Source organism: Trichosurus vulpecula, chromosome 4 (genome assembly GCF_011100635.1).
Source record: "Trichosurus vulpecula isolate mTriVul1 chromosome 4, mTriVul1.pri, whole genome shotgun sequence".
In the NCBI taxonomy this organism is placed as follows: domain Eukaryota; kingdom Metazoa; phylum Chordata; class Mammalia; order Diprotodontia; family Phalangeridae; genus Trichosurus; species Trichosurus vulpecula.
The window spans coordinates 55,580,798-55,593,976 of record NC_050576.1 but is presented as its reverse complement, the minus strand read 5'-3'; the positions used below and the strand labels follow the sequence as shown (position 1 = coordinate 55,593,976).

The following is a 13,179-nucleotide window of genomic DNA, read 5'->3' as shown; positions in this document are numbered from 1 at the left end:
AAGATTTTAAAAAAGGTGGAAATGGGCATAAAAGTGCTCAGAAAAATATAATATCTTATGCAAACAGAACGTACAATTACAGACAATGATGCGTCCATTCACAAGTTATCGAGAGTGCAACAATTTCTGACCAGAGTCAGAGACAGCACATATGACAAATCATGAATGAGACACCAAGTCACTGAGGGGGATACAGTGACTCAGGCAGATGAGCGACTGTCAGCAGAATTCAAGAGGAAGGACAATGGTCAGAGCCAAGAGATCTGACACTTCCTAGCTATGTGACTTCCAGGAAAACCTATTTGAACTTCAATTTCCTCACGCAAAAAACAAATGAGGACATTAGGCCCGGTGTGAGAAAAGCACCTTTAAAACCTTAAGGCACTACAGAAATGTGAGTTTTCCTTTTTCCATCTGATCTAGCTAACCTCATCACCCTGGAAGATCCCTTTAGTCCTAGGACCCTCCTTCTGATTGGAGGGCTCCTCCCAAAACCTCCATGCAATGAGCGTGCCCCGGTCAACCAAGGGATCGCCTCATTTCCCACCAGGCTGTTCTTCATCATGGCCTTATGCCAGGTACCTTCCTTTCCTCTCTTACCTTCTCCATGCCAATCACAGTGGAGAGAGTGCTGGGCTTGGAGTCGGGAAGACCTGAGTTCAAATCCAGCCTCAGGCAATGACTAGGTGTGTGACCCTGGCCAAATCACTTCACCTGTTTGCCTCAGTTTCCTCATCTGTAAAATGGGGGTGATAATAACAACACCTACCTCCCAGGGCTGCTATGAGGATCAAATAAGATGATAATTGTAAAGTAGTACTTAGCACAGTGCCTGGCACATAGGAAGTGTTTATAAATGCTAGCTGTTATTATTATTATTTTTATTAACCACTTACTGACCAACTGGACCCGGCTGACGACCCTTCTTTTTAAAAAGCAGACCACCCCATCACTTCGGAGAACCAGCTACTAAGACACATACCTTCGTTTGAGTTCTCTTGAGGCCTGAAACACAGACCGCAGGTTACTAACATCTATCTGAATGAGTGTGATCTCCGCCGAGGGGTGGGAAGACAGCAGGGAGACTCGGGCAGCTTCGGCTTTTCCCAGGTTCCTGCATGCTAAACACAGGTGAAGTCCATCATCTTCAGAGAGCAGCCGTTCACAGAGGGCCAAGCCAATGCCACTGAAATGACAATTTAGGGAGATGACATATAGGCACCAGGACAAAGCTCTCCTCCAGCCAATCTGAAATTCTGTTGCATAATACTGACACTGCCCACTCTGGCTCAGGACATCCAGCTCTCAGCAGAAAGCGAATGGAAAAGCCACAAAAATTCTTTATAAAAAATTGAGTCATGTCAATAAGCACCTACCATGTTCCAGGTACTGTGCTAAGTGTTTCGGATACAAAGAAAACGAAAACAGCCCCTGCCCTCAAAGAAATCATATTATAATGGGAGGAGACAACACATAAACAACTATGTACAAATAAGATATGTACAGGGCAAAAGGGTGACCATCTCGTAGAAAAGGGCACTGACATTAGGAGCCCTGGAAGAGGTTTCTTACAGAGAGTGGGATTTTAGCTGAAACCTGAAAGAGGCAGAAATGAAAGGAATGGGGGGACAAGTGAAAATGCATGGAGTCGAGTAATTCCTCATGTAAACAACAGCCAGGGGGCTGGTGTCATTGGATTTCAGAAAATGTGGAGGGGAGAAAGGTGCAAAAGGACTGGAAAGGTAGGAAATGCCAGGAGCTTTAAAAGCCAAACAAAGGCTTTTACAGTTGATCCTGGATGTGATATAGAGCCCCTGAAATTCAATAAATGCAGGGTGGGAAGAGGTTGAGATGGTCAGACCTGCACTTTAGGAAGATCACTGGAGAAAAAAAGAAAAGAATCTGTCCCACAGGCCTATACAAGCTGAACGGCTTTGTAGGTGGACAACAACCACTGCAGGGACCTCAGGATTTGGATTTTGTTTATCTTGTCCTTAGCTCTAACTCTTTTCAAGGTCTAATGATGAGGAGTCAATAACATCATCTTCATGTGCTAAGGATAGTATGTTATTCATTGTTTCACATAGGGATCTTTCTACGTTCCTAAGTATATAGAAACAGCAGACTTGAACTGATTGTGGGATGTTTTTACTTCTGCCATGATCAAACAAATGCTATCAAAATGCCAGATGATCCCAGGAATGCCTCCCTACACTGAGAGCCCTTAGGGACAATGAAAAGGTCTTCGAGGGGTGGGGGAAGAAGAGTATCTAATAAAGCAGAAGGGACCACAGGTCAGGGGCCACCTGATCAGATTCCACCTCCTACCTGAGATCTTTCCTGATGTCCCAACGTTAGGGCTCTCCAGCTTTTCAAATTACTTTGTATTGTACGAACTCTGCATGTATTTATTTGTGTGCGTATTGCATTCTGCTAGAGGAATGGAAAGGTCCCCGAGGGCAGAAACTATGTTTGTGCTCATCTCTTAGCAAGGCACCTTGCACACAGAAGATGCCTAAATAGCGGCTGACGAGATGACGAGAACTCTGGCCTATGTCAGGAAGGCAGAAGGCATCACACCAATGACAAATGAAAGCATGAGGACCGCTGGACTTGGAGATGTGAAACCAGATCTCAGATCTGTCTTAATATATTGTGTGCTAGTACATAAGCTACTGTAAGTAGCCTGGACCTGGCTATCCTGAAAGACTATGGAAAAGTGCTTTCCCATGCAAACTTTACTGCCTTTAGGCAGACAATGAAAATGCATGTGTAATTCGGTGTAAAAGATGATAAACTGCTCAGCTATATTCAATTCAAATGAAAAGTCTGACTATGGTACCAGACACTAATGTGTCTATAGGCTGGCTTCCCATGGGGCTGTGAGTTATAAAGAGCAATGTTTTGGCCAAGCAAGAATATGCAGCGTTCTGAGTCAATCACTCAACAAAGCTAAGAAATAAACTTGAAAGTCTTCTAAAAAGGAGGAAGCTGGATGCTGTGAGGGTGCTGTCCGTGGATCATGCAGTAACAGCGAGAGGAAGGAGATGGGTAGAAGAGGTTCCTTGGACCTTGCTGAGGGACTTCTGAGCAGTGGTCTCAAACTCAAATAGAAGCAGAGACCACTAATCCATACATAAGGATCCCTGTGGGCTGCACATTGACTTAAATCTGGTTCAGGCCATACTTCTGAGTGCTGCGGCCACATGTAGCAGCCCGTTTGGCACCTCTGCTTTAGTCTTATTAGTTGAGTCCATCACAGTAATAGAGAATTTTGTCTTCCATAAGCAAATATGGAAGATGAAAGAAAGAGCCTCCCAAGGCCTGCCAAATCAAATGATTGCTATTCTTTTGCTGATTCTCACAGGCATAAAGATGCTCCAAAAAGGAACTTAGAAAGCACTGCTAAGGATTCAAAGTCCTGAGGAAGAAATTGAAATCCTTAGGGGCATGGTGTTTTTTATCACAGCTGCCCATTAAATGCAAGGATTCAGAAGGGAAAAATTAGGTTTGGGAAGTGAAGTAGGCTAAGAAGATGGTGTCCAAGAATAGACTTTGGATTTCTGGACCATAAAAAAAAAGGGACAAGCTCCTAGCAAGAGAAAGATTGTATCTAAAAATAGCTGGATGTATTAGCCTGGGGTCTTGCAAATTGAATCAAGAGGGCTTTAAACTACAGAAGGAAAAGGAATCGGAGGAATCTTGCCCATGTATATCCAACAAAATGGAATCAAATGCCTGACATGGGAGACGCTGGCAAAGGATCATCCCTCATGGTATGCCCACATAAAAGAAGGTCTGTGCTCTATGAGCGAAGCAGAATGGCAGTAGCACAAAAGAAACTTGAGATGCACAAATTCAAAGACATCTCCACTCCAAATGTTCACGTGGACTTCATTTGTGCCTGACCTATAGTGGAGCCTTCTGAGCTCATACTGGTCTGATCAGCACAGTCAGACACAATGTACCTTGACTCCAACAGAGCAATTTCATTTTTGTCCTCGAAAGATTAGCAGCTGAGACACCCAGAAGTTCATAGTAGACAAAATCCAAGAAGTACACCCATGTCCTTTGACACCTACAGAAAAATATACAAAGTATGGAAAACAAGCAAGATGACCTAGAACTCTGAATGAGTGGAAGGCGAAGTGATTAAGCTCTTAGGTCTGTACTGTTTCCTACATTTTGCAGCAAAGGCTCTTCAATATGAGTGACTTTACTGCATAATAAATGAGCATACACAACAGGAAAGGAAAAAGAGCCCAAGCACAAAAAGGAAGTATCCATATGACTGAAAAATATCCTCTACATCCAACCAAGGCCTCTCAGGAGAGCTGAAAAGGGGGGATGCTGCAAGTTTGGGGTTTGGAGGCTAGCTTTCAATAGTTGTCAGGACCTTGTATAATGTGTAATATCAGGTCATGAGGTAAGGGAGGGGGAAGGAGAAAGAAGGCAGCAACAAGGAATGCTCCCTAACTAGTCCTTGTTACATAAGCAAAGTTCTATTTCTAACATATGTCAGTGATATAGTAGGACAGTAACCAGTAGAGAAGCAAGATGTTATCTCTCCCCTGTACTCCTAGGGCTCTGCTTTAGAATTGATTAAATAAATGAAGGAGAAAGAAGGTATTTGGGGAGAGAGTTCAACTTAGCTGTTTGAGCGACTTGATTATAAACTGACTAGTTTCTAACAGAAATAGAGGCCTGCTCTCATGATCTTGGCCAGACTCTGAAAATCACTTCTCCATACATAGATTTCCCAGAATCCAGGGGCTCCATCACCACAAACAATTAATCATTATTTCAGAAAGGCCTTGAAGGCCAAAAAAAAAAAGAACAAGAAGGAGGAAGAGGAAGAGGATGTTATTGTTTGTTTATGGCCTAAATTTCAGACAGTTCTCCTGTGCTGGTCTCCAGACTCAAAAGCATGCCATAAGTTAGGTCAACAGGTGCACATGCATTTATGGTTTTCGCTACTTCTTCCCACAGTATGCTGGATCTATAAGATTAGACAGCAACTTCTGGAGGCTAGACTAAACTGTACAACAAGGTCCTAATGCAAGGAGGAAAAACTGACCTAACAGGTACCATTGATACTTAGGAAAATGAGACACATTACTGAAATATGGCTTTGGAAAGTAAAAGGAAGAAGAAGCAGTATCAGGGTGGCATTTTATATTAAGAAGCCATAGTCATTTAAGTAAATTCAGGAACTTGGAAGGCAGAGTGAGGGTGGAGCACAATAGAGATACTTTGGGCAAGCATCAATGAAGGCAGAAATAGAAGCAATGTTGCCCATGGAATATATGGCAGCACATCTGGGCTGAAAGAGGGAGGAGATCACAAGGCTGGCACCAAGGCATGAGAGTAGTGATATGAGCCATGATAAGATGGACAACTGCTGAAATTGGATCTCTCAGCCAAAAGGTGAGTAGCTAATAATCTGCTGGCTTGACTTAATAATTTCATTCTTACAAAGGTACCCATAAGGTAAAATCTCTTCTGAGTATGCTGGATATTCTCACCAACAAGGTTACCAGTTGATGGAAATGAAGGAAACTTTCAGGGAAGGGGCCGCCTCCATCTCATAAAGGAGGAGAAAATCCAAGTCAGAGATAGTCTGACATGCATCCTATATTTATTTAGGGAGAATGAAGTTCAAAGGATTCAAAGAAAGGATGGATAGGATCCCATGGGCTAAAATAATACAGGGGAAGTCAGCCCAGAAGAAATGGGAAGTTCTTGTGAATGTAATTCTGAAGATACAAAGGAAAACTATTCTGATGAGGAGAAAGGAGAAAGGTCTAAAGAAATCAATGTGGATATGCAAGAAACTCACAAGCCAACAACAGATCTTTACAAGAAGGTGGAAGCAACAATAGATAACAGAGGATGACTCCAAGAGCATGGCAAATAGTTGCATAAGAAGTGTCAGCACTACTCAGGCTCATTATGCTCTAAGAATGGCAAGGAAAGCAAAGGATTTCTCCTCCACACACAACTCCACTCCCCTCAAAAAGTGCTTCCAGTTATACTGGGGAAAAGAGAGATAGTAAAGAAGAAATAGGCTTCCTAGTTTGGGCAGATGGGACAATGATAGCTGATGAAAACAGAGCTGTTCTTACAGTCCGATTCTGTTTTCTCTACCTAGGATGATGAGTTTTGAAAAGTATAAAGGAAAACCAACAGACACAGGAAAAGCAGCTCTATATGCAACTTTGCAGCTTATTTAGATAAATTGCAAGACTAGTCTGATGAAGTCATATATTGTAGTATAGTTAGGATTGCGAGATCCCCAAAGGGGTCACTGTTACGTGATGACAACTTGAAAAGTAGAAATAGCTCCAAGCACCACCTCCTGCACATGTCCTTTCCTCTCCCTCAGGGAGCCATCATCCGGTTTCATCATCTACTGCAATTGCCTCCTCTTAGCTCTCCTTGACTAGAGTCTCCCTTCTCCAACCTGTCACTTTTCTCAAGTACCGGTCAGTAAACTTGAGTGGCTCGCTACTGCTTCTATGACTAAATGCAAACTCCTTTGCTTGGCACTTCCATTTTTCCACACTCTTGCTCCTTCCTACCTTTCCAGTCTTCTCACACATTAGCCCTCTCCTCTAGCTGGCTTACTCACTGCTCCACACAAACACCAGCATGCTTTTCCACTGGTTATGTCTCATTCATGGAATGACAGAATGCATTTCCTCCTCACCTGGGCCTCTTGCAAGCCCTCCTTTCCTTCAAAGTGCAGCTCAAGCACCACCTTCTACACAAGGCTTTTCTTGGTGCACTAGGGGAGGACTGATATGGGGGAGAACAGTAAGATGAGCCTGGAGTCAGGAAGACCTGAGTTCAAATCTGGCCTCAGACACTTACTAACTACAACCCTGGGCAAATCACTCAATCTCTGTTTGCCTCAGTTCCCCTCATATTTAAAATGGAATAATAATAGCACCCACCCCCCAACAGTTGTTGTAAGGATCAAATTGGGTATTTGTAAAGCACTTAGCACAGTACCCAGCACACAGTAAGCATATATAAATGTTGGCTATTAGTAAATACAAACACGTTCTCTCCAACATTAGGACTGATGCTCTTTGAGGACAGGGACTGTTTCCCTTTTTTCTTCATAAGATATGGCAGCCAAGAAAGCTAACAGGACCTTAGGGTGCATGGATGGGGAGAGCATTCTGGAAAAAGGATCTGATAGTTGCACAGAACACCGTCTTCCTAGGGTTTTACATTTAGTGTTGGGTGTCAATGATGCATCAGAGTATTCAAAGGGAAGCAACCCAAGTTGTGAATGGCCTTGAGCACATGAAGACCAACTGAAGAAACTGGGAAAGTCTTAATCTACAGAAAACTTAGAGGATTATATAATCGTTCTCACATACCTAAAGGGTCATCATATGGAAAAGGTCTTAGAGTTGTTCGATTTAACCTCAGAAGGCAGAGCTAGGACGAATGAGTAGAAGTTGCACAGAGAGAAACTGAGGCTTGAGGTCAATAAAAACTTCCTCTCATTCAAGAGATGGGCAGCCTTGAAGATAAGAGGGGTCCCCTTATTGGAGGGCTCCACACAAAGATGTATCTGGTAGGTCACAGAGGGGATTCCTTTTCAGATGTGGGTTAAACTGACTGACCACAGAGGTCCCTTCCAATTCTGAAATTCTGAGGAAGAGGGAGGTGGATGTCACCTCAATACAAGGAAGAACAACTCCTAACAAATGAAGGGGTGCATAATGAGAATTGGCTGTTTTAGAGTATGGTGAGTTTATCATCACTGGGGGTCTTCAAGAGGGCTATCAGGCATATTTGTTTGGAAAAAGGTTAGAATAGATGACCTCTAAGATACTTTTCAATTTTCCCTTCCTACAAAATGTAAACTTGCATTATAAGCAAATACAAGCTGAAGAAAACTTGGAGTAGCTTTAGAGATTTTTTTTAAAAGAAAATAAGAGTTTAAGAGAAAAGAAAGAAACAATTACAAAGGAGACTACAAAGAAAAACCAGGCTTTGAAGAAGAGGTAGTTCTAAAACTGGAATAGAGGTCAACAGGGAAAAAGATGGATAGGAAGAGGTAAGCAGCAACAGTGTTCACCTAACACAAAAAGCACCCTGGTAAATCAATCAAAAAATACTTATAAAGTGCTGACTTTGCCACTTTGACATACCTGTGATTGCGGCCCATGTGACCTGAACCCAAAAGGACATCTACTAGCAACTACGCCTGCATTCAGTGCCTGCTAAAATTTGGCTTCTCTTACCACTTCCAAATTCCGGGCCCTTTTTGTACCCTTTCCAAAAGACTCGGGACCTTTCTGGAACTTTGGAGCTTGCCAGCGGCGGTCTGCTCTTGAGGGTACACTCCATGCCTTGGGTAAATTGGCTGAAGGGATGATATGAAGGAGAAACAAGGGCAGGGGATGTGTGGTAACTGCTTCCAAGTCCTCAAAAGTCTGACTGAAGGATTAAATGTTTGAGTCCAGAAGGTGTAACCAGGTTAAGTTAAGACGCATGGGCTGGGACAGAGGGCAGAGGAGGATGAATGGGGCCCATCTCCTGGCAGAGACAGGAAGAACGAAATAACGCAGGGTGAGATTTTGTTTTGCTGGACTAGACTGTGCGTGTTACGAACAACAGCCGGCGATTCTACAGAGAGAGCGAGCAAAGCGCTTTATCTGATTTGAGCCTCACCACCAACCTGGGGAGGTAGGTGCTATGATCAGCCCATTTTAAAGATGAGAAAACTGAGGCAGCCACAAGCGTGTCACAGTTAATTCCAAGCAAAGATTTGAAACCGGACCCCAAGGTGGGCACTCTATTCATTCTATCCACTAATATTTCAATTCAATAAACATGTATTAAGCGCCTACTGTTTTCTCTTTTAATCAAGGGAGATAATGCACGCAAAGGGCTTTGCAAATTTACACTAACTAGTATGATTTTCTTTTTCGGCAGGGAGATGGGAGGGAGAAAAACTAAATGCAGGTTACTGAAAAAAATGTTAATTTTTAAAGTTTTTTTTTTAAACAATTGGAGCCATCAGGAAATGTAAGGGCTGTTTTCCTTTTGGGGGTCGCGAGTCCACTCACCCACCGCAACCGTGGATCGGGAGGCGGGGGGTGGGGGTGGCAGGGTACTGGCCTGGATGTCCTTTTAACTTCTCTGGTCTACTTTTCCCCCCCTCCCCACTCCACTCCCCCGCTGCCTTTGAGCCCCCCCCTCCTCTCTGGGTCCCAGCCCAGACGCCTCCGGCGGGCTGTTTCCTATGGGGAAGGAAACGCGCTCACCTGCTGGCCCCCGTGACCACCACCACCTTCTTCATCGCCCTGAATCTTGAAACCTGCTTGACAGCAGTCTGGGTAAGGAGCCTTTGATAGGGTACCCATAGCGTGCACCTGGAAAAACTTCCGATGACCCTGGCCCCGCCCCCCCGAGTCATCCCACCAATCCCGTCTCGTTGAAGAGTTCTTCTCCCCGCCCCACCATACACTCCTCTTTCTAACTGTCCAATGCTGATTCATTTTGGCCATCCGCTAGCAGCCTCGCAGTCATTCTAACCAATCACAGCCCAGCATTCCGGCCAGATGATGCCTTCATTGGCTAAGCGAAGGTGGAGCGAGAGGTGGACTCAAACGGGCTCAGCCACTCCCGCTGCCCGGATCCACCCTAATTCGATCCAGTTGGAATCTCAGCCTCCAGAATGTCTTTGCGCCTGCTCCAGCCCAGAGATGATGGTTGGGCCGAATGACTTCAGAGGAGGGGTGTGGCGAGATGCTCGAAGAGGGGAGGTATTGTTCAGTTTTTTCCGTGGTGTCCGACTCCACGTGACCGCATTTGGCGGCAATGCTAGAGTAGTTTGCCATTTCCTTCTCCAGCTCATTTTACAGATGAGGAACTGAGGCAAACAGGGTTAAGTAACTTGCCCAGAGTCACACAGCTAGTAAATGTCTGAGGCTGGATTTGCCCTCATGAAGAGTCCAATGTTCCAGCCACTGCGCCACCTAGCGGCTGGAGGCCAAAGAAGCACGACCTCGTCAAGTCCGCGCTGGGCAGCGCGAGGGACGATGGGCGGGGCTTAGGACGAGCCCTGAAGCAAAGCTTCTCCGGGTGAGACGTAACACGTCAAAGGAGGGCGGGGCCTGGTGCCTCCTAGGAAGGGGCGGGGCATAGTGACGTGTAAGGAGAGGCGGGGCCAGCCCACAGTCTCTAGGCTCACAGGGACTTTTGCCCTAAGGCTTGAATCTAATTTTTTTTTATTTTGATTGTTTAAAGATTTAAATCTTATACTTTTCAATTAAGCATTCCTTTTATCTCATTAAAAAAAAATCTTTGCAACAAATAGGCAGCCAAGGGGCGCAGTGGCTAGGGCCTGAAGTCAGGAAGACCTGAGTTCAAATTCAGCCTCAGACAGTAGCTGTGTGACCTTGGGCAAGTCACTTAACCTCTGTTTGCCTCAGTTGTCTCTTATGTGAAATGAGAGTAGTAATAGCACCCGCCTCTCAGGGTTGTGAGGATCAAATGAGAAAAGCACTTAGCACAGTGCCTAGCTTATAGTATGTACTATATGAACGTTAGCTTTTATTATTATTTAATATGTGTAGCCTGGCAAAACAATTCCCACGTCAACCATGTCTAAAAATACAAAAATCTAAGGACTGCGATAGATAGATTGCCAAACCTGGAGTCAAGAAGATCTGAGTTCAAGTCCTGTTTTCAGACACTTTACCAGCTGCCTGACCCTTGGCAAATCACTTAAGCCAATAGTACCTACCTCACAAGATTGCAGTGAGAGATTGTAGATTGCAAATTTGCAAATTGCAAAATTGCAAATCAAGAGATTTGTAAACTTTAAAATCACTCCCCTGGAATCCATCCTCTGACAGGAGGCTGGTAACATGCTTCATCGTGGGTCCTTTTTCTTTGCATTGATCAGCGTTTTTAAGTCTTTCAAAGTGAATAATCTTGAGGATATTATCATATAAATTGTTCTGCTCGCTTCACTCTGGGTCAGTTCATCTCAGTCTTCCCGGATTTCATTATTTCTTACAGTTGAATGACATTCCATAGCATTCATGAGCGGTAGTTTGTTCGGGCTTTCTCTCATCCGGATATTTGGTCTGTATTTCCACATTCTTGTTATTACTCAGTCGTGTCCCACCCATCGTGACCCCATTTGGAGTTTTCTTGGCAAAGATGCTGGACTGGTTTGCCATTTCCTTCTCCAGCTCATTTTACAGATGAGGAAACTGAAGCAGATAAGGTTAAGTGACTTGCCCAGGGACCCACAGCTATTAAGTGTCTGAGGTTGGATTTGACCTCCAGTCTTCCTGACTCCAGGCCCAGTGCTCTACTGTGCCACCTAGGTGCCCTTCCACATTCTTACAACATACTCTATCTGGTAATACAACTTGCCAAGGAAGTTAGAACAATCTTGGAAATCTAAGAAAAGTACATAAACAAAACAATATTCTGTTAGTGCTCTGTCCTGGCCTGACCTCCCCTCCTTCCCACCCCCAACCTAGAGTATTGGGTTGGGTTCTGAATACTATCTTTTCATGATATTCTCCATCATACCCAAGGAATCTCTTTTCATTCTGCAAGGTCAATTCAGCCCTCATCAATAGCTTCTGTCCCTGGGGCCACTTCTTCCTTCTGATTGAAGGGTGGAGATGGAGGGTAGACAGCATAAAGCTCTTCCCAGAACCTCCATTTAAGGAGGGCAGCTAAGCCAGTCGTCTATTTCCCATCAGGCTGGACTCTTCTGGACTTCTCCATCACACCCCAGGCTAGATACCATCCTTCCCCATTGTGGCATCTACCAACACCCCTAGCTTCTCAGCTCCCTTTTGTGTATTGTCTTTTTCCATTAGATAATAAGTTCCTTGAAGGCAGGGACTGTGAATTTTTGTTTGTTTTATATTTGTATTCTTAGTGCTTAGCACAGTGTCTGATATATAGTAGGTACTTAATGTTTATTGACTGATAAACTGGCATTTACTACAGTGCCTGGCACTGTGCTAAGTGCTGGGAATGAAGGAACTGGAGTTTTTAGCGTAGAGAAGAGATGTGGGGAATGGGGTATGGAAGGGTGAGAACAATAGGACACCATAGCTGTCTTCCATTATTTGAAGGGCTTATTTAGTGCTTAACCCCAGAACTAGGAATAAGGAGTTGGAGTTTCAAAATGCCAAATTTAAGTTTGATGTCAAGTAAGATTTATCCACTAGTGGCAGTACGGGCTGGCTCAGGAGGTAGCAGTTGCCCTTCTCTGGGGGTCTTCAAGCAAAGGCTGGATGACCATTTGCCAAATACAGTGCAGAAGGGATTCATTTTTCAGGCCTATGATTCTGTTTCTGCTCCCCTGCCTTCTTTCTTGATTCGCTCTGCCTCCTTGGCACATCATGTTACCAGGTTTGAGTCTCTTAGAAGAATGTGGAAATGGGGACCAAATGTCTAGATGAGAGAGAAAGAGAGCTGTAATATAACAACCCTTGGCTTAATAGGTTCCCAGGGAATGGATTATCACATTTTTTATGACTATTTCATTTGCTACTGGGAGCGTTTTCTCTTCCACCCCTATCACCATACCCTCTGCTCAGCAGCTCCAACTTCTGTATTGCTCCAGAATAGCTAAAGCAGAGTCAGAGTCCCAGCTATTCCCCATTCACAGGGAAGTATCTCTAACCACCTCATACTTCTCTGGAACTAGCCTGCCCCTTTTTCCAATTGAAGCCAGCTCACTGACTCCCTCAGCAGAGTAAGAGCTTTCCATGGACCCACCTACTCTCTCCATGATGCCTTTCTGACTCTATTCCCTCAATAAACCCTATTTGACCAAAAGTGATTACAACCCCTGGCCAAGGAAGGCCCTGCCTTTAACCGGGTTGCTCAAGCAGAAAAGGAAATTGACCAGTTACTTCTAAAAGCAAAGTGTACCCCTAAGGGAATCCAATTTTCTTCTCAGGGTCTATCATTATGTTCCCCACATTCCTCCCTATTCTATTATGACCTTTAGATAAACATTTGAAATTCCTCAAGGGGAAAAAAAATGGGTCTTTTAAGAGCTGAGCTCAGTGAGAGATGAATTTTGTTACTGGGTTTCATATCTGATCACTATTTTCGATATACAAAGTTGATCCTTCATTCTGCTTGTTCTGAGCAGTTATTATTTCCTAT

General features: G+C 44.2%; 1 protein-coding gene across 1 annotated transcript in view; it reads right to left on the bottom strand.

The window, feature by feature from the left end:
- Positions 1 to 9,501, bottom strand: part of HSD17B7 (hydroxysteroid 17-beta dehydrogenase 7) — a 35,972-nt gene extending 26,471 nt beyond the window's left edge. Inside the window, exons 1-2 of the mRNA XM_036757237.1 lie at positions 9,291 to 9,501; positions 983 to 1,186 (exon numbers count right to left, since the gene is read on the bottom strand). Of these exons, the coding sequence (XP_036613132.1) occupies positions 983 to 1,186; positions 9,291 to 9,442 (356 nt within the window). The 5' untranslated portion in view covers positions 9,443 to 9,501. The remainder of the gene's footprint in view (positions 1 to 982; positions 1,187 to 9,290) is intronic.
- Between the last annotated feature and the right edge of the window lie 3,678 nt (positions 9,502 to 13,179).